The 21,600-nt window shown below is 39.0% G+C and overlaps 1 protein-coding gene across 1 annotated transcript in view; it reads left to right on the forward strand.

Moving 5' to 3' along the window:
* LOC124777331 (tubulin glycylase 3A-like) overlaps positions 1-21,600 on the forward strand; it is a 166,580-nt gene that overhangs the window by 102,436 nt on the left and 42,544 nt on the right. Inside the window, exons 7-8 of the mRNA XM_047252692.1 lie at positions 6,361-6,451; positions 6,548-6,715. Of these exons, the coding sequence (XP_047108648.1) occupies positions 6,361-6,451; positions 6,548-6,715 (259 nt within the window). The remainder of the gene's footprint in view (positions 1-6,360; positions 6,452-6,547; positions 6,716-21,600) is intronic.

Consider the following 21,600-nt stretch of genomic DNA (forward strand, 5'->3'; position numbering starts at 1 on the left):
TCCCTAATTTGCTTAATATCCTTCAAATCAAAAAATATCTTGCACTATACACTTTTTAAGTAGCCTACAATCTTCCTTGGGGTTCAAATTGATTTTTATATATCACGAATTTTAAAATACTTAGTGTTCCAAAAGGTGTCAGTTATATAAATATAATTCTGTATGAATTATTGATGTTTAAAAATGGTGGTATATAACTCAATTAAGAGGAAAGAAAACTCATTATTGAGATACGCTGCACCTCCCCATTAACCATTCATTTATCAGGAGCTTCTTGAAACTGTCTTCCTCTTCACACCTGAAATTCTCAAGGAATTTTTTTTTCAGTGTTTGAGTAGACATCCTGACTCATGTACAGCAAAGACATTTTAATCAAAAGCTGCTTGCACTTACCTGGTGTCGGTGGATAAATATGATATTGCAGTACCTGTGTTGTTCAGAAGTACGACACAATGTTCCTTCGGAGATGTGTGCATGTCTGAAGGGCAGGCACCGTGGCAACCAAAGCCATTATGAAATACATGAAATGTATTCACAGTTCTGAATGTGGACAACCATCAGCCAAATAATGGAATGATGTCAATGAATATTTGTACCGAACCAGGTTTCTAAGATGGATTTCCCACTTATTGCAACTGGTTGCCTTACCATTAAGCTATCCAAGCATGACTCATGGCCAGACCCAAACTTTCATATGGCACCAATCATGTGTCTGCATCCTGCACTCAGTCCATTATACAGCTGACAGTTGTCCATATTTGCAATTGCAATAGCTGTAGTCATCACTGAGAAACACAGTCACTGCAATCCCTGACACTGGGCAAGTAACTTTCAATTAAAATGTCTTCCCTGTACAGGAACACTCACAATGAATGTATGAGTGCAGGATGTAGACACATGGTTGACAGCATGGAAGTTTGGGTCTGGCTGTGAGTCGTGCTCAATTAGCGTAATGGTAAGGCGACAGCTAGCGATAAGCAAGAAATCCGGGTTTGAGTCCCAGTCCAGCAAAAATTTTCATTGCTGCCATTCTATTATAGAGTTGATAGTTGTCCATATTCACAACTGCAAATACATTCATGTATTCCAAAATGGCTGTAGTCGCTGCAGTGCCTGTCTCTTTGGACATTCATGCACGTCTAAAGGGATGTTGCATCACAGTTCTGAAGAACCCCTATTTCTATTCCCTATTTCTGCTTCATTCATCCTTTTCACTAGGTACCTACAATTTTTATAAAGAAGTCCATTCTTCAACATAACTGTTCCTAAAAGGAAGAAAATTAGCATCACCTACCCACCAGCAATGAGATTACATACAGATAGTTCCTATTGTAAGCATTCCTTCAGATCTTTTAACCTGAGCTAACAACAACTATTTCTTCATTCTCAACTTCTTTAGCTATCTAGCCTCTCTTATTGAAGCCTCTTTTGCCATTTTTGTTCACATAATCTTTCATTTTCACCCAGTTTGTCCTTCAGAAGGGACCCCCATCAGACAGTCTCTGCAGCAAATATCTTGTTTCCTTCACAGACTTGCTGCTGTTTGTACTACATGTGACAAACACTTTTCATAGCATTACACAGAAGGCTTATAGTACAGTGTGGCAGAGTTGAGAGTGGGAAGCAGGGAGCTGAGGGATATGTGACAACCACTTTTCATAGCATTACACAGAAGGCTCATAGTACAGTGCAACAGAGTTGACAGTGGGAAGCAGGGAGCAGAGAAAGAAAGCTCATACAGCACACCAATCAACACAGGATCGGGAGCCATGAGGAGGGACAAAGCACAACTACCTCTTGTGGCACTGGCACCAAAAATTGTGTATGATGCTTCTGCAAAAGGAGAAGTCATGCACAGAAGTAAAAATTGCTTTAAACTTTGTTTGTAAATGAAACTGAAGTTGCCTTATGCATCAACATGGTCAATAAAGATCCTAACTGCAGCACTTAAGTACATGTATTATAAAGAAATAAAACAGAATTAAATAGAAATAAAATGTGTGACACAATGAATGGCAGATTGTTTTTGTAAATACTTTTGTGAAAACACCAACAATGTGGTCATTCGCTTTCACTGCCATGATATTCTGTTTACATGTCTAATTCTTCTTCACTTACGTCTTATGTGGATGTATTAATGATAATTTCATCAACAGTGGGACAGTACTGTAATGTGAATGTGTTTTGAAATAATACAGTAACAAGCAGTGTTTTGGTACAAAGCAATGCAGTAGTAATGAAATGTACAATATAAAGTTATTTGGAAGAAATGGAGCACTCCGTCAAAGTGATCTCAAACAAAATATCTGAAATCAAACCTCATCTTTTCCTCCAAGGTTTTTTCAGTGAGTCGCCTGTATCGTTCTTGGAAACTGTTTGAACCTCGCAGTGCTGTGTACCCTTTGTCGTGTGTATGTAGCAGCCCTCATGGAAGATTTGTAAATGGCATGGAGTAGTTCTTTCCACTCCCTTTCCATTTTGCAGCTTTCAGTTACACACAATACAATTTTTCAAGCATTGCTACGTTTCACTGATTTCCTTCTAATGATACGTGTATCAGTAGGCATTGTAGGTAACTATTGAGTAGTGCTAGGAACCACCTCATCTCTCATTTTGATAATGTATTGCACAATAAAAAATTACTCAGAACAGAGAAGTGCAAAACAATAACAAAGCTAACAACAGTGGCTGCGTCACACAATATGATCAGCTACCTAATGTTGGCTGCAGCCAGAAAACAAATGACTGCTGGCTGGAGCGTCCCAACATCTACCAACCTCTACTGATTCAGGACTAGGGAGTGGTCTGCCAACTAAAAGTTAACACAATGTGGACTCAAGCTTTTGGATTTTCATTGTGGGGCCAGCCCATGAAGTCCCATTATTAAATAGGAAGGAAAGAGAAAATTGGAAACAATAATGCAGTTAACAATTAGGAAAAAAGAGGAAAAGTGGCAGGGAAATAAAATAATAAGAAATATTATTAAAATAACAGTGGAAAATGAAAATAATAGTAATAGTAATAGTTGGGTTGTATGTACCTTAATCAGGGATGGAATGACTCTTATCATTCTTGAGCCTTCATACATTGCATCCTTTCTGATTGCTCTTTGTTTTCTTCTCTCAATAGAGGAGGATTTTCTTCCAAATTTATTAAAGTCAGGGGTACAACCATGTTTTTTTATTAATGTAATTCTCAAAATGTACATAAAATTGGATTCTTGAATTTGTAAAAGTGTTAGTCCTATTCCAGTTGGTTGTGTTTCACCAGCTGGTAAATAGTGGTCCTTCTTGTGACAAACATTAATTTTTAATAGTTCATTGATTTAGAAATGAGTGCTTCATGATTAAATAAATTACACTTGTATACGTAATGCATCTTCAGTTGGAAGCACCATGCATTTTATAAGATATCACTATTATGCAGAATAATGTGAAATCAATCAAGAAAGTCAAGTCTGTTAGCATGGCCATCCTCTGCAGCAAGCATAGAAATATTTGTTTTGTAAATAATACTGCCTTTTCATGCTGCCACATATTTTATTCGTCCCAGAATTGTTTTGCCTTTTTCTTGTTCTAAGGCATCATCAGTGGGATCTATAACCATACAGTTTTGTTAGTTTTAGATGATTAAACAGTTCACATCATGATTTTTTATGTAAAAAACCTAATTCTTATGATTTTCTGATCTGCGTTTTCTCTCATCTGGTCTGGAAGTTGCACTACCACTTTATTACTGCTGTATAAGCACAACTTTGTGTTCTGACCTTCTTCATACTGTTCACCATGGTTCTCCTCATTTTTGTGGTGAACTATTGTTCTTTTGACCCTCGATATAACTATTTCATTGGACACTGCTTATCACACCATAAATATTGCAACTCCATTACGTGTTTCCTCCAAAATGTTTCAACATCACGAAGTATATGTTCAAGACTAACTTCATGATGTTTATACCTTGTGTGTGTGTGTGTGGGGTTTTTTTTTTTTTTTTTTTTTTTTTTTTTTTTTTTTTTTTTTTTTTTTTTTTTGGGGGGGGGGGGAGTGTTTGTTTGGATTGTATGGTGTTGTACTAGCTGTTAGCGACTGGTTGAAAGCTTAGATTTGACTTTTTGTTTCACTATTCTGTGGAGAGGTTCATGGATAAGTGAGTGTAAAGAGGTTTGGTGGTATTATTATTGTATTGGATAGTATTATTATATTAATCCTCTTTGGGAGTGTTATTCTATTATTTTATCTGTTAGTGTAAATAATGAATTGCTTGCGATGTGTACTTGATCATTCAACAGGGCTTTCCTTTCTGCTTTGGTTTTCTGTATGTGGAAATTTTCTTGCAGTGTTAGGAGGTGTTTTTTACTGTTGACTCTAATTATTTTCATGTCATGTTCTCTAGTGGTTGGTTTGTGGTCATGTTCTCTTAGGTGTTCTGCAAAATGTGGAGTGATTTGTCCCATATTTGCAGTCTCTAATGTGTTCTTTGTATCTGACATCAAATGTTGTTCCTGTTTATCCCTGTGTATCTCGACTTCACAAGTGTTACACTGTAGTTGATATATACTTGCTTTCTGGTATATGCACCCATTTTTTGTCAGTGTTGGGCGTATTTTTGTGCAGAATAGTCTGTTGTATATGCTATGCAGAAAGGAAAACCCTATTGTATGATCAAGGTCACATGCCAAGCAATTCATTATTTACACTAATAGATAAAATAATATAATAATGCTCCCAAAGAAGATTAATAATACTATCCAGTATAATAATAATACCACCAAACATCTTTACAATCACTTATCCATGAACCCCTCCACAGAATAGTGAAACAAAAAGTCAAATCAGCTGTCAACTAAGCTTTCAACCAGTCGCTAACAGCTAGTACAACACCATACAATTCAAACCACCAACCTCCCCCCACCCCCACCCAAGGGAAAAAAAACCTTTTCAGCTCTCTTCTCTCTCATACACACACAAGGTATAAACATCACGAATAGAAGTTAGTCTTGTTGAACATATACTTCATGAGGTTGGCAACAAGTAGGTAGACATGCCAAAGAGGAGGAAACATGTAATTGAGTTGCAATATTTACAGTGTGAAAAGCAGTGTCCAGTGAAATGGTTATATCAAGGTGCAAAAGAACAAGAGCTCACCACAAAAAGGAGGAGAAACATGACAAACAGTGTGAAGAAGGTCAAAATGCAAAGCTGTGCTTATATGGCAGTAATACAGTGGTAGTGTGACCTACAGACCAGATGAGAGAAAACGTAGATCAGCAAATCGTAAGTAATTACTTTTTTACATAAAAAATCATAATGTGAACTGTTTAATAATCTAAAACTAACAAAACTGTATCATTATAGATCCCACTAATGATGGCTTAGAACCAGTAAAAGGTGAAACACATCTGTGATAAATAAAATAAGTGGCAGCAGGAAAAGGCGGATTTATTTACAAAACAAATATAATCAAGAAAGTATTTATCAGTTTCTATCCATGGTAAGGATATCAACACATAAAATTGCAGTTTTCTGAAACAGTTGTAATATTCTTAAACATATTAGACTCACAAATATAGTGGATTTTTCCAAAATAAGAATCACGTCATAAAATTAGCAAGTTTATAACAATGTTTTGTATGTGAAATATCTGTTGCACTTTTATGCATTAAATATTTCAAATGTTTAAAAAGTAAGCACTTCCAAAAACCCTTTATTATGAGCAATTACATATGGCTAGAATCTGAAATGGATGTATAAGAGGTATTCAGATGAATATTCAGTTTATTGAGAAGTGCCGATAAATATGATGTCTTGAATGGGAAAGTTATTTAAAAAGACAGAAAATATACATCTCATGGCACGGAAGCAAATATAAATAGCAGCTTCCAGGCAATGTGAGTATTAATGCATAAAACTCACAAAATGTTTTGTCATTACTGTATGCAGTGAGTTTTCATTGGGAAGTTGTTTCAGTACCACTGGAATGTAGCTAATTTTGTTTTGATATAACAGCAATAAAGTTTCCTACCGATAACTACAAGGTATTCACAGAGATGAGAAACAAAATCTTAACATTGTTTCATTAAACCATCAGATCATAAACTTTATACAGATCATTTGTTTAAGCAAACATCAAGCAAGGTGGTAAAAGCACACAAAACAACTTTGTTTATGCACAGTAGAAATCACTTAAGTGTGAACTTGCCCACTTTCAGATTGTGTCTGTAGTTCATTGCTAGTAATTAGTCCTTGTTTAGTAATTAAAAGAGATGTCATCATTTCTTTAAGTGGTATCTTGCAAAGTTTGAATGCTATTACTAACCATGGTTTTTAAAATTAATAATGTATATGTTTACATTTCTCACAGAACGTCCTTTATTGATATATAAAACAAAATTTGACATACGACAGTGGTTTTTGGTAACATCAACTCACCCACTTGTGGTATGGATGTATAAGTAAGTATGTTACACAGAAATGTTTCACTGATTGATAAATTCTTCATGGTGACACTGAAATGTTTGTTATTTATTTATTTTATTCTCTGTTTTTAGAGAAAGCTATCTTCGATTTTGTTCCCAGCCATTTAGCCTCAAGAACTTCCATGAGTCTGTTCACTTATGTAACAATGCAGTACAAGCTAGATACAAAAATGGAAAAAGAGATCCTGCATTACCTGATGAAAATATGTGGGACTGTTACACATTTCAAGCATATCTAAGGTATAGTCAGTAAATTTGTGAAATTTATTTTCAAAGTCTCCAGCAAAAATATGGCACCAGAAATTTTAACAATGTAACAAATGTAAACCAGAGTGATTATTAAAATCATAGTTGACTGTTGGTGTAACTACAAACCACAAAGGGATCTTCATTGTTCAAAGCCAGATTAGTGAGATTGAACAAGAGAGGTCTCCAGTTGCAGTTTCATAACTGCACAAGTGACACATAGAGATTAATTTTATCTGTGGAATATTTTGTTACACAGCTTTTCATAATAGCCAAATTGTTTGTGTTTCGGTCAAGTAGATAGCCTACATAATTGTACTAGGATAACACCCTTTGTTTGGGATACTTATGCCAATGTAAATAAAATCAAAGTCGTACACTATTAGCTGCCACTAGCATAGGTTGTGTTCTTTTAGTGCTCCACAGTTTTCGAAATTTCGATTGTGATAAACTGACACTGCAGTGTTCTTCTTTGGCATTCCAGTGAAGGTGTCATAAATACAGCTAAGTAAAAACACTTGCAGTTTGCACATTTATTTACATATACATACATTGACTTCCAAATTCTTCTTTGTGAGAGACTGTGTGTGTCAGATAATTTTGAGATGAAATTTGAGACTCTTAACATTCTATTTCACATAATCTTTCATATTTGTGAGAGCTATGGAAATCTTACACTTAATTTGTACTTTTTAGAAGCTTTTGGCCATAATATCTTGATTCAAAACAATCATTCCCTAATTTAATTATATATTAATGTGAAAAGGTATATTTTTAAGAATTTTGGACACTTCCAGTTGTATATTTTTGAGAATTTTCGGTAGTGGTGAGTGTTGTGCACAACCTATTTAGTATAAATGAGCATCTGTGACTTATAGTTACTGTAAATAACCAACATATCAATTTGTACTAGTTCTCTCTTTCAACAGGAGTGTGTATCATCTGAAATTGTCATAAATTAATGCTATTATTGAATTTGTTAGCATCCATAACCTGAAAAATATTTCACAGAAGCACTATTTATTGTGCCAAGCTATTCGGCTGTCATAATAGCTATCACATTTTGGCTGTTAACTGTTTCAGTTCTAAAGGGCTGCTGATAATACAAATTAACAAAAAAATCAGCAGACTTAGTTCACAATTATTTGTTTTGTGTTCTGTAAAATATTGCACCAGTCAAAATGCAGTTCCACTGTGCATGCTGTTCTCAGGCACAGGAAGAATTTGTTGATGTAGGTAAACACCTGAAAATCATCCTATGTGCTGTCAAGTGACTGGAAGATGCTGTAAATTGATGTGTTGGATAGGCTACCAAGAGTTCTGTAACAGAGGTACTATCCTCTCCTGTGGATACTGTCTCTTCTTCATGAAATATAGGATTTATCAATACACATCCACTTGACTGCAAGCGGCTTGTCTATGGTAGGTCAAGGCATCCTATACATGGGAGACAGGGACAACCGAGAACTCAGTTCCCTCAACCAACAGATTTGAGGTGCTGTCTTCCACCGAAAATGAAACTGAGCCAGTGAGTGTCACTTCACCCATTGGGACACATGCTGAGCCACATGTAAAGTGAAGGCAAACAGAAAAGGGTAAGGGGTCTATTAATTGTTAGCAGTTAAAATGTACAGCAATTAATGGTACCCTTAGCAAAATGGCAGCAAGGAATGGGAAGAAATGTCATGTGCCCTCAGCGTGTATATCTGGGAGCCTTATTCAATACAGTGAAGAGGCAGTTTCGCAACCACTGAGGAAACAGGATGTGTTTAGCTGAAAATTGTGGTGGACATTGGGACAAATGATGCCTGTCATCTGGGGTCCAAGATCATACTTGAATCATCCCAGTGACTAACAGAGAAGGGTGAGAAAAACACCCTAGTTCACAGAGTTTCAATAAAGCTCATAGTCTACAGCATTAGCCCAAGAATAGATGATGACCTCCTGGTTGAAAGTTGAGTGGAACGTTTGAACCTGAGACTGCAATTTTTCTGTGACAAGTTAGACTGAATTCCTGGACTTGCAACATAGGGTTGATGTGTACACTACACATCAGAGACTGCTACCCAAGTAGCTGACTGTATGTGGGGTGCACACTAGGCTTTTAGTTAGGTGACTCTCCATTCAGTCCAGATTATGATAGCTGTGGGAGACATGGAGGTATTAGTATAAGATCCAAAGTAATGACTGACCTCCGCGCCTCTCCCCTCCCTCCCCCAATTCCTCCACCACCACCACACATGCGCACAAGAGTATTACAGTCTAATAATCAACTGCCAAAGCATTCACCACAAAGTGCCAGTGTTTGAAGTGCTCCTAAAAAGGCGTGAAGCTCAAATAATACTACATACAGAAAGCTGGTTAAAACCTAAAATTGACAGCAGTGATATTTTTGGGGAAAATTGAAGCATACATTGAAAAGACAGATTAATGGGAAATGGAAGTAATGTATACAAGAAGCTCAAATACACCACAGTAAAAATTGAAGGTACATGCTAGATTTTGTGAGTAATCGTAAGTATCAGATGTGGGCATAAAATTATAACTAAATCATTCTGTCAGCCACCACTAATGTTACCAAAAACTGTAGAGAAAACTTCAGTTCACTAGTAGTATAATTATCAGAGGAGACTTTCATCGTACAATAATCAGTTGGGATATTTACAGTTTTGCTAGTGGTGGACATAACATTCTGTGAAACATTGCAAAATGCCTTCTCCTAAAACTACTTAGAATAGATGTTTCGTAACATCCATTCATGATGTAAATATAATAGATCTAATGGCAACAAACAGACCTGACCTATTTGATGATGGCCACATCAAAACTGATATCAATTATCATGAGACAGTTGTAACTACAATGATTACCACAGACAAAGTGCAACTAAAACAAGCTGAAAGATTTATATGTTCAGTAAATTAGAAAAAGGAGTCATAGTGTCATATCTCAATGAGGAACTTGAAACTTATAGCTCAATACTGCAGCAGGTAGAAAACTATGGATAAAGTTTAAAAGAATAATTGACCATGTGCTTTATACATATGTACTCAGGAGAACAGTTTGTGATGGGGGAGACCCTCAAAGATTTACAGTCACTGTAAAGAAACTCCTAAAGAAACAGGGACTACCAATGATAGCTGTAAAACAAAGCAGAGAACTATAGGTATAGACATGAGAATGAAATGCTTTGGGCTCTCAAGAGAGTAATCCAGGAAGCCTACTGTATTTTTGAAAGATCTTTCTCAAAACCCTAAGAAATTCTAGTCATATGTAAAGGGTGTTAGCTGCATCAAAATTAGTGTCAAGTCACTCACAAATGAGACAGGAAGTGAAACTGAATGTAGCAAAGCAAAAGCAGAAGTGCCTAACTCTATTGTCAAAGGGAAACCAAAGAGTATTACTCCTTCAGTTTCAAAAAATGGCTCCAGTTCTCTTGAAAATAGTCCATGTAAAGAATGTTACAAGACTAACCACAGATGAATGTGCACAGTGTGATGCTGGATTTAGGATATACAATAACTAAGACTTTAGGCACATTCTGCAAAAGAATGAGGTGAATGTTACTCAGTGAATTATCTATGAGAAGCCTTTGTCAAGGTAGGTGCTGTATTTGTTAAATGCTGGTCCAAATGCAAAACAAATCACACATCAATCTTTAGTGAGAATTCAATTGACTTTCTGAATCAGTTTGTTACTGTGGATAAGACACAGAACTACTAGTTCATATCTGGAAAAAACAGCAATCAAAGTAGTGGATGAAAGCATGTGATGTCACAACAAAAAAGGATACGTTGTTTTCCTCCACGGCCAGCCAGGATTTCAGGTGCTTTCAGTCCAGATCGAAACCATCACAGCTCAAGTGCCTGCACTTCGTGCTCAGCCAGCTGCTACTTCCTCACTGCCATATCCTTGTCAGCACATTCATGTACATCATCATGCTGAAGACCCACCCACTATGTGTTTGTATCAGTGCACGTTTGGCAAGCAAGCTTCCCAGTGCCCCCCCTCTGTGCAACCCATGTAAATGCCAGTGGTATCCATGGGTAAGTGCATATGGATGGCTTGCTGCTTCAGAATTCTTGTAGACAATGTCTGGCCAACACTTCCTCTTTGAAACTGGGTCTGACCTGTATGTTCATCCATGCACACTGCTCCCTGGGTGTCAACCGAAAACACCATTTCAGCAGGTAGCTGCCAACATTTCATCCATCACCACCCATGGAGCCTACCTGATGTTATTGGACCTAGGACTGCACTGCACCTTCAGCTGAAAATTCACCATCACAGACATCAGAAATCCAACTATTGGTGCTGACTTTTTACATTTTCAGTTCTTCCCTGATATTGCCAGTTCTTGTCTCATGAACAAGGACTCTGATCACTCAACAGTTGTCTTCCACCATGTTGAGCAAAACTTTGTATTGAAGCTCACCCGTGCTGTTGTCACTGGACAGTACCAGGACCATCTGGACAATACCAGGACCATCTCAACAATTTCCCACCAATTGCACACCCACTTGTAGCACCACAAGACATATGGCACAGTGTAATCCATCATATCCATACTGTGCCTGCTCCTCCACTTTTCAGGAGGTCGCAGTACCTCACATTGGAGTGACTTGCTGCTGCTAAAGCTAAATTTGAGGTTTCTTTAAGAATAATATCATGATGTCATTCACCATTTGGGCAGCCCCTGATTCTCTCCTTTCCACCTCGTACTGAAGGAAGATGCATCCTGACAAGCTGGCAGTGACTATTGTGCTCATGATACATGCTCCATCCTGGACAGATATCTGGTCCCAAGCCTTCACACATGACCTCAGTGGCATTTCAGTGTTCAGTGTCTATACCAGTTGCCACAGTAGATATCCAAATGACATACATCACCACACCCTTTAGCCTATTCAAATCAGTTTACATGGCATTTGATCTCTGAAATACTGCACAGATATGGCAGCAATTCATCCATGGCATGCTACATTACCTGCCCTTTTGCTTCACCTTTTTCTATGACATAGTGCAGCAGCACTGTGAACACTGACAGCAGCATTTCAATGGCTAAATAATTTTGGGTTATTATTAATCCATCCAAATGCATCTTTGGTGTCTCCCAGATGACACTCCAAAAGTTCAGGCTATTCAGGAAATTCAATGTCCACAAACTTTTCGTGAACTCCGCTGGTTCCTTGGAATGCTGAACTTGTGCTCTCCTGAGCACAGCCTCTTCTCCCCAGCACAGCCTCTATTCAAGAGATGCTGGCAGATGCTCTTGCTGGTCCTAAGAGCAACATTCCCATTCTTTAAATTGGACACTATCTTCACTACTGCTAAGAACAGCATTAGTCATGCCGTACTTCTGGCTCGCCCAGAACATGACACCCAATTGGCACTGGTGATCAATGCCAGCCAGCAAGCCTTAGGTGCAGTCTTGCAGCAACACAGCGGTGGTTCCTGACAACTGTTGGCTTTCTTTTCGAAGAAGCTCATGTGTACACAATGCCAGTGAAGTATCTGTGACAGGGACCTGCTTGCCACCTACGAGGCAATCCACTACTTTCACCGACCACTGGATGTCAGGAACGTTGTCATACTTCCGGACCACAAACTCATCACAATGCCTTTCATTCAGACCAACAATCACTACTCACCATCTCAATTCTGCCAATTGGAATATATCTCTCAGTTCAATGTACAAAATTCAGCACATCCCTAGAATGGATAATATTGGTTCCCATTGTCTGTTCACTGGTTGCATCAGTTTCTGCACTCAGTGCAGCACAAGAGGTCAGTACAGAGCTGAAGTCTTATTGCCAGGACCTAAACATTGGCTTTAGACTGGAGTGTGTCTCTATCCTTGGCACGGACATAAAACTGTTGTGTGACTCCTCCACCGGCAAGCCATGACCTTTCCTACCACCACCTTCCACTGGCAGGCCTTTTGGCAGCATCCACAACCCATGCAACCTGGTGTTAATGCCACACCAGGCTTGTTACCAGCCGCTATGTGTGCCCTGGCATCAGCTCAGACAGTTACACCTGAGCTCTCTGCAGTGTTGCTTGTCAGTTGTCTGGCATGTCCATACTCGCGTTGGTGATTTCCCAGAGGTTGCAGGGAGCCATGTCTATATTGACATTGTCAGCCCTCTCCCCATATCTGGCAGCCAGTGGTATCTTTTAACTATCATCGGTCATTTCACATGCTGGCCAGAGGTGATAAAAATTCCTTACATCTCATCTGAAACTGTGGCGTGAGCATTTGTGAGTACATGGATTGCTCATTTTGCTTCCCCACTCCACATCACCATGGATTGCAGAGAACAGTTTGAATTCCAGCTGTTCAGTGAGCTTGCCCAACTCTGTGGCACTCTCTGTCATTACACCACTGCATACCATTCAACCAGTAATGGTATGGGCAAGTGACAGCATCACACTTTGAAGACTGCTCTCCTTTGCCACAGCACAGCATGGACAGCTGTACTCCTCATCATCCTTCTCGAGCTCCACAGGAGTTTCAAGATGTATGTACATCAGTGCCCCAGTGGCTGAGCTGTTCTATAGTGAGCGTTTTGGACACCTGGAGAATTTGTTGAGGCCTCTGCCACCACTTCTGCCTCTCACCTACTGACCTTCTTGGATGGGCTGTGCTCCCATGTTGCAAACATGTGTCCTCAATCCAGCTCTCAACATGGTACCCTACCTTCCTATATTCATAAAGATATGACCACTTCCATGCACATGATGGTCCAGATTAATTGGATCTAGCCTGATCTCCAGCCTCCATACTTTGGTCTTCATATGATTGTTAGATGAGGTCACCATATCATGGAGTTTGCCATCAATAGGAACACCCAGATGGTGTTACTTTACTGTATAACGTTGGCCTACACCTTTATGTCTGGGCCCAACTTTACACACTCCACTCAAATGGCCTCACCACCACCACCACAACCACACAACCACCCCCTGGACTGCCACCATCTTCCCAGTCAACACAACCACCAATGCAAGACCTTCAATCCTCTTCTGGGTGACAAGTGCACTTGCCAGCCTGATTCGCTTGCTGGAGGGGGGCGGGGTCTGTGTACAGGTGCATCAGCCTACCTAAAAATAAATATAAAGCAGATCCCAGTGATAGAGGCTGTGAGTTTGGTGTCCAATTTATATCAAAAGTATTTCCACCCCACTGCATTCCAAATTTAGGAGGTTCCTGTAGGATTATGAAGCAGAGTTTTCAGATGTGTCACCACTACTACAACTTCTCTGGACATGCATATAATGCATATTCACACAGACAAAGGGTAGAATGTACCAGTTCATTATGTGTGCTGTGATGGTGTCATGATTTCAGCGATCACCTGAGTGACAGATTGTCTAGTACCAATAGTGGTCACTTGTGTGATGGTATATGCTGTGGTTTCAATGGTCATCTGAGCAATGGTTTATGTAGTGCATTATTGGTTGCTTCTATGGTAGGACATGTTATTGAGTGCAGTGGTCACCTGAGTGTTGTATTATTTACAGTGCTCTTCAGTGGTCACTCCTGCGACAAACCCTGTACAGTAATTAAGTGGTCGCCCTAGTAACTAATATTGTATGACATTGTTATCAATTCTGCAACTAGTTTCTTGTAGCAATCAGCAAATGTACTTAGTGAGCAGTTGTGTCATTTATGCATTAGAACATGTCTGTTATACTTTCTATGTGGATCATTCCAAAAATTCATAGTACCATGAGTTCCATTGTAACCTCTGACAAATAAAGGACAATCAAAATTTTCAACTTGAGTGTTCCTGCAGCATATATGCTGTTTAGTGCAAATTTGATGTGGAAATATAGGCACCAGCATGTAGGCAAGGGGTTGGTGTTGCATTTGTGTCTTTCTGACATGCATTTTGTAAATGCAGAAACATGAAGTAAGGTGATGTTATTACCAAATGCACCCAAACAGGACCAGTGTGCTGTTACTCTTTTCTTGGCTACTGAAGGACAAATGCTGGTATACACCCATCGGAGAATGAAGACTGTGTAAGGCAGCACGTCTGTCAAAAAACACCATTGTGGGCAAGGTGCTGCTTCATGATAATGCAAATCCGTATGTCACAAATGTTGTAATGCAGAAGTTATGCCAACTCAAGTGTAAGACACTGTCCTATAGTTGTGGTTTCTCCCCATGTGATTTTGACACTTTCAGTCCCTTAAAAAAGGCCTTGAAGGGTCGACAATTCCATCAGACAAGGATGTGCAGCATGCAGTTATGGACTTCTTCATGCAGCAGGATGTGGCATTTTGCTAAACAGATATCTTCAACCTGGTACATTGGTGGGATGATTGCCTCAGTGCTCAAAGAAATTTTATCTGGTTGGGGCTGAGTCAGGACATAACTTGTCTTGATGTGGTAGACGTCCAACATTGTATCTGCTGATAGCACATATGTGATTCCTCTGTGGTGAATTTCAAGAGTGGGACACATTACTACTACCAGTATGTCACTGTTGCAATGTTGTTGCTCCAATCTCTCTCTGAAAAGGAACATGTTGACTGGCAGTAGTGGTATTCTGCCTTATCTCTTCGATACTCCCACTGTGTGCATCACATGTATTGCAAGCATCTGCAACTGTTGCATGGACTGTGCAAAATTTCTGCTGCTACTGTGATAGACTAATGTTTTGTCATGAACACAAGCAGTACAGGAGGCATCATGGCAGTAGTAGTATACTCTTCTCTGATGTTCAGATCAGAAAGATACAGCATGCCATGTTGGGAAGGTGAATGAACGTATGTCAGTTACTTGGTTTTGCTATACATATGATGTGAATGCTGTTGCCTTCTGATATGGGTTTTTTGATCAAGCAATTTTGAGGACTTGCTTAAGTGACAGATTGTCAAATTTGATCACTTCAGCACACTTATGCAGATCAAGTACATCATACATTGCACAGCCTGATGCTGCTCACATAAGGGTCTGTGCACCGTAAATGAAACATCAATTTTGACTCACATGTTTCAGTTTGTTAAATCACTGCCCAGAAGATTGGCATTGTTGTTTCTTGAAACCAAAGAAAGGAAAACAACAATCTTGTGAAAATGATAGGTTGCTACTCACCGTAAAGATGACACACTGAACTACAGACAGGCACAACAAAAAGACTGCTACACTTTTATCTTCTGGCCCTAGAATTCTTCTGAAAAGAAAACACACACAAATTCACACAAGCAAGCACACCTGACACATACATGACTGCTATCTCTGGCAGCTCTGGTCGGAAGTAGCGGTCATGTGTGCATGAGATGTGCTTGGGTTAATGTGTGTGTGTGTGTGTGTGTGTGTGTGTGTGTGTGTTTACTTACCTCGATCTTTTCATTGTGCCTGCCTGCATCTCAATGTGACAGCTTAATGGTGAGTAGCAGTTTATCTGTTTCATAATATTGTTGATCCTCCAACCTGGACTTTCCAATGTTGGAAATGAAAACACTTAGACACTACAACCACTCACAATTCACAGTACTAGACTAACATCAGAGCTTGTGCATCACACCAGATCAGAAACTATCAATGGTTCAATGGTGGCAATTAGTGCCTGAGACACACACTGTTGTGAGGTGCTGACATAACTGTATGGCAACCTCTCTCCATTCCATATGATCATGCTCAGATAAGGAGAATGAAATCACAGCCAATGGGCAAGGTGCCTCTGGTACATGTTGTGGTGAAAGTTTTTTGATAAGTTATTTTTGCTGATGTTGCAGCTGATGCTAATGCTGCTGTTTTGTTGCTGGTCATTGAATTTCAGAATGAAGTTTTAATTATCTGATTTGATTTCTTTATTATTAATAATAATTTACATTTTGTGGACTTTATCACTCAAAAAATAGATGAAGTAACAGCTTAATATTAGTTGCTTACACCATAATTGACAATTTTCTATTACATTTGTTTTTTAGTCCTAGATGACTGTTATTTCTACATATATTATAATAGAGAGCTTCATAAATTAAATAACTTTTTTTTATTTTAGGCACTCCATTACCATATTAAAATTTTTATTTTGTCTGTAATTTTTTAGTTTTGTTGTGGAAGACCAGAGCATACCTATGTCAATGTATATATACTCTGCTGGGTTTTAACTTTAGCTGTTTTCAGTTTCATAATCAAACATTAAACAATTTTTAACATAGTAGTATATATATATATATATATATATATATATATATATATATATATATATATATATATACAAAGATGATGTGACTTACCATACGAAAGTGCTGGCAGGTCGATAGAAAAACAAACAAACACATACATACACACAAAATTCTAGCTTTTGCAACCAATGGTTGCTTCGTCAGGAAAGAGGGAAGGAGAGGGAAAGATGAAAGGATGTGGGTTTTAAGGGAGAGGGTAAGGAGTCATTCCAATCCCGGGAGCGGAAAGACTTACCTTAGGGGGAAAAAAGGACAGGTATACACTCGCACACACACACATATCCATCCGCACACACACACACACACACACACACATATATATATATATATATATACAAAGATGATGTGACTTACCAAATGAAAGTGCTGGCAGGGCGACAGACTCACAAACAAACACAAACATACACACAAAATTCAAGCTTTCGCAACAAACTGTTGCCTCATCAGGAAAGAGGGAAGGAGAGGGAAAGACGAAAGGATGTGGGTTTTAAGAGAGAGGGTAAGGAGTCATTCCAATCCCGGGAGCGGAAAGACTTACCTTAGGGGGAAAAAAGGACGGGTATACACTCGCACACACACACATATCCATCCACACATATATATATATATATATATATATATATATATATATATATATATATATATATGGTGTCTGTATATGTGTGGATGGATATGTGTGTGTGTGTGTGTGCGAGTGTATACCCGTCCTTTTTTCCCCCTAAGGTAAGTCTTTCCGCACCTGGGTTTGGAATGACGCCTTACCCTCTCCCTTAAAACCCACTTCCTTTTGTCTTTCCCTCTCCTTCCCTCTTTCCTGATGAGGCAACAGTTTGTTGCGAAAGCTTGAATTTTGTGTGTATGTATGTGTCTGTTTGTGTTTCTATCGACCTGCCAGCGCTTTCGTATGATAAGTCACATCATCTTTGTTTTTAAATATATTTTTCCCGCGTGGAATGTTTCCCTCTATTATATATATATATATATATATATATATATATATATAAAAACAAAGATGAGGTGACTTACCGAACAAAAGCGCTGGCAGGTCGATAGACACACAAACAAACACAAACACACACACAAAATTCAAGCTTTCGCAACAAACTGTTGCCTCATCAGGAAAGAGGTAAGGAGAGGGCAACAGTTTGTTGCGAAAGCTTGAATTTTGTGTGTGTGTTTGTGTTTGTTTGTGTGTCTATCGACCTGCCAGCGCTTTTGTTCGGTAAGTCACCTCATCTTTGTTTTTATATATAATTTTTCCCACGTGGAATGTTTCCTTCCATTATATATATATATATATATATATATATATATGGTGTCTGTATATGTGTGGATGGATATGTGTGTGTGTGCGAGTGTATACCCACCAAGGTCACTGATGTTCCACTTGTCACAGCCATAATGGATTTTCCGTTGCCCAATAGTGCATATTATGCCGGTTTACGTTACCGCTGTTGGTGAATGACACTTCATTGTTACATACGAGAATGCATGCAAAAAAACCTGTAATCATCCTGTAATTTCTCTTGTGTCCAGTGGCAGAACTGTACATGATGTTCAAAGTCATCACAATGCAATTCCTGGTGCATAGAAATATGGTACAGTTGCAATCGATGTTGATGTAGCGTTCTCAACACCGACGTTTTTGAGATTCCCGATTCTTGCGCAATTTGTCTGCTACTGATCTGCAGATTAGCCACAACAGCAGCTGAAACACCTATTTGGGCATCATCATTTGTTGCAGGTCATGGTTGATGTGCCACATGTGGCTAAACATTTCCTGTTCCCTTAAATAACGTAACTATCCAACGAACGGTCCAGACACTTGGACGATGTCGTCCAGGATATCAAGCAGTATACATAGCACATGCCCGTTGGGCATTTTGATCACAATAGCCATACATCAACACGATATCAACCTTTTCCACAATTTTAACACGGGTAATGTATCACAAAGCAAATACCGCCCACACTGGCACAATGTTTCGTGATACCACATACTCATACATTTGTGACTATTACAGTGCCATCTATCACAAAGGAAAAAAAGTGGTCCAACTAAAAAATTCATATTTCTTTACATACTACACGAATATGTAACAAAAAATGGGGGTTGGTATTTTAAAAACGCAGTTGATATCCGTTTGCAAATGATTGAAGCGATTTCACAGCTCTACAATAACTTTATTATTTGAGATATTTTCACAATGCTTTGCACACACATACAAAAACTCAAAAAGTTTTTTTAGGCATTCACAAAATGTTCAATATGTGCCCCTTTAGTGATTCGGCAGACATCAAGCCGATAATCAAGTTCCTCCCACACTCGGCGCAGCATGTCCCCATCAATGAGTTCGAAAGCATTGTTGATGTGAGCTCGCAGTTCTGGCACGTTTCTTGGTAGAGGAGGTTTAAACACTGAATCTTTCATAAACCCCACAGAAAGAAAATTGCATGGGGTTAAGTTGGGAGAGTGTGGAGGCCATGACATGAATTGCTGATCATGATCCCCACCACGACCGTTCCATCGGTTTCCAATCTCCTGTTTAAAAAATGCCGAACATCATGATGGAAGTGCGGTGGAGCACCATCCTGTGGTACGTTTAGCTCCCTGCTTGCTTTATTCGTCGACTTCCTTGGGCTACGCGTGAAACTTGCCCGCACGCGTTCAACCGTTTCTTCGCTCACTGCAGGCTGACCCGTTGATTTCCCCTTACAGGGGCAATCCAGAAGCTTTAAACTGCGCATACCATCACCGAATGGAGTTAGCAGTTGGTGGATCTTTCCTTCAACTTCATCCTGAAGTGTCATTGCACTGTTATGACAGACTGATGTGAGTGCATTTCAAGCACGACATACGCTTTCTCGGCTCCTGTCGCCATTTTGTCCTCACTGCGCTCTCGAGCGCTCTGGGTGGCAGAAACCTGAAGTGTGACTTCAGCCGAACAAAACTTTATGAGTTTTTCTACATATCTGCAGTGTGTCGTGACCATATGTCAATGAATGGAGCTACAGTGATTTTATGAAATCGCTTCAATCATTTGTAATAGCCCTGTATATAATAGAGGGAAACATTCCACGTGGGAAAAATATATCTAAAAACAAGATGATGTGACTTACCAAATAAAAGTGCGGGGATGTCGATAGACACACAAACAAAGACAAATATACACACAAAATTCAAGCTTTCGCAATCAACGGCTTGCTTCATCAGGGAAGAGGGAAGGAGAGGGAAAGACGAAAGGATGTGGGTTTTAAGGGAGAGGGTAAGGAGTCATTCCATCCCGGGAGCAGAAGACTTACCTTAGGGGGGAAAAAAGGACAGGTATACACTCGCACACACACCCATATCCAACGCACATGACACAGACACAAGCAGACATTTGTAAACGCAAAGAGTTTGGGCACAGATCTGCCCAATATATATTGATTGGAATGACTCCTTACCCTCTCCCTTAAAACCCACATCCTTTCGTCTTTCCCTCTTTCCTGATGAGGCAACAGTTTGTTGCGAAAGCTTGAATTTTGTGTATATGTTTGTGTTTGTTTGTGTGTCCTATCGACGTGCCAGTGCTTTCGTTTGGTAAGTCACATCATCTTTGTTTTTTTATATATATATATATATATATATATATATATATATATATATATATATATATATATATATATATATATATATATATATCCTAAAAAGAAAGATGATGAAACTTACCAAACAAAAGCGCTGGCAGGTCGATAGACACACAAACAAACACAAACATACACACAAAATTCTAGCTTTCGCAACCAATGGTTGCCTCGTCAGGGAAAGAGGGAAGGAGAAGGAAAGACAAAAGGATATGGGTTTTAAGGGAGAGGGTAAGGAGTCATTCCAATCCCGGGAGCGGAAAGACTTACCTTAGGGGGAAAAAAGGACAGGTATACACTCGCGCACACACACACATATCCATGTATGTGTGGATGGATATGTGTGTGTGTGCGAGTGTATACCTGTCCTTTTTTCCCCCTAAGGTAAGTCTTTCCGCTCCCGGGATTGGAATGACTCCTTACCCTCTCCCTTAAAACCCATATCCTTTTGTCTTTCCTTCTCCTTCCCTCTTTCCTGACGAGGCAACCATTGGTTGCGAAAGCTAGAATTTTGTGTGTATGTTTGTGTTTGTTTGTGTGTCTATCGACCTGCCAGCGCTTTTGTTTGGTAAGTTTCATCATCTTTCTTTTTAGATATATTTTTCCACGTGGAATATTTCCCTCTATTATATATATATATATATATATAAAAAAACAAAGATGAGGTGACTTACCGAACAAAAGCGCTGGCAGGTCGATAGACACACAAACAAACACAAACACACACACAAAATTCAAGCTTTCGCAACAAACTGTTGCCTCATCAGGAAAGAGGTAAGGAGAGGGGAAGACGAAAGGAAGTGGGTTTTAAAGGAGAGGGTAAGGAGTCATTCCAATCCCGGGAGCGGAAAGACTTACCTTAGGGGGAAAAAAGGACAGGTATACACTCGCACACACGCACATATCCATCCACACATACAGACACAAGGCAGACATATTTAAAGACCAAATATATATATATATATATATATATATATATATATATATATATATATATATATATTATAGTATATATATATATATAAAAAAAACAAAGATGAGGTGAC

Source organism: Schistocerca piceifrons, chromosome 2, assembly GCF_021461385.2.
Source record: "Schistocerca piceifrons isolate TAMUIC-IGC-003096 chromosome 2, iqSchPice1.1, whole genome shotgun sequence".
NCBI lineage: Eukaryota > Metazoa > Arthropoda > Insecta > Orthoptera > Acrididae > Schistocerca > Schistocerca piceifrons.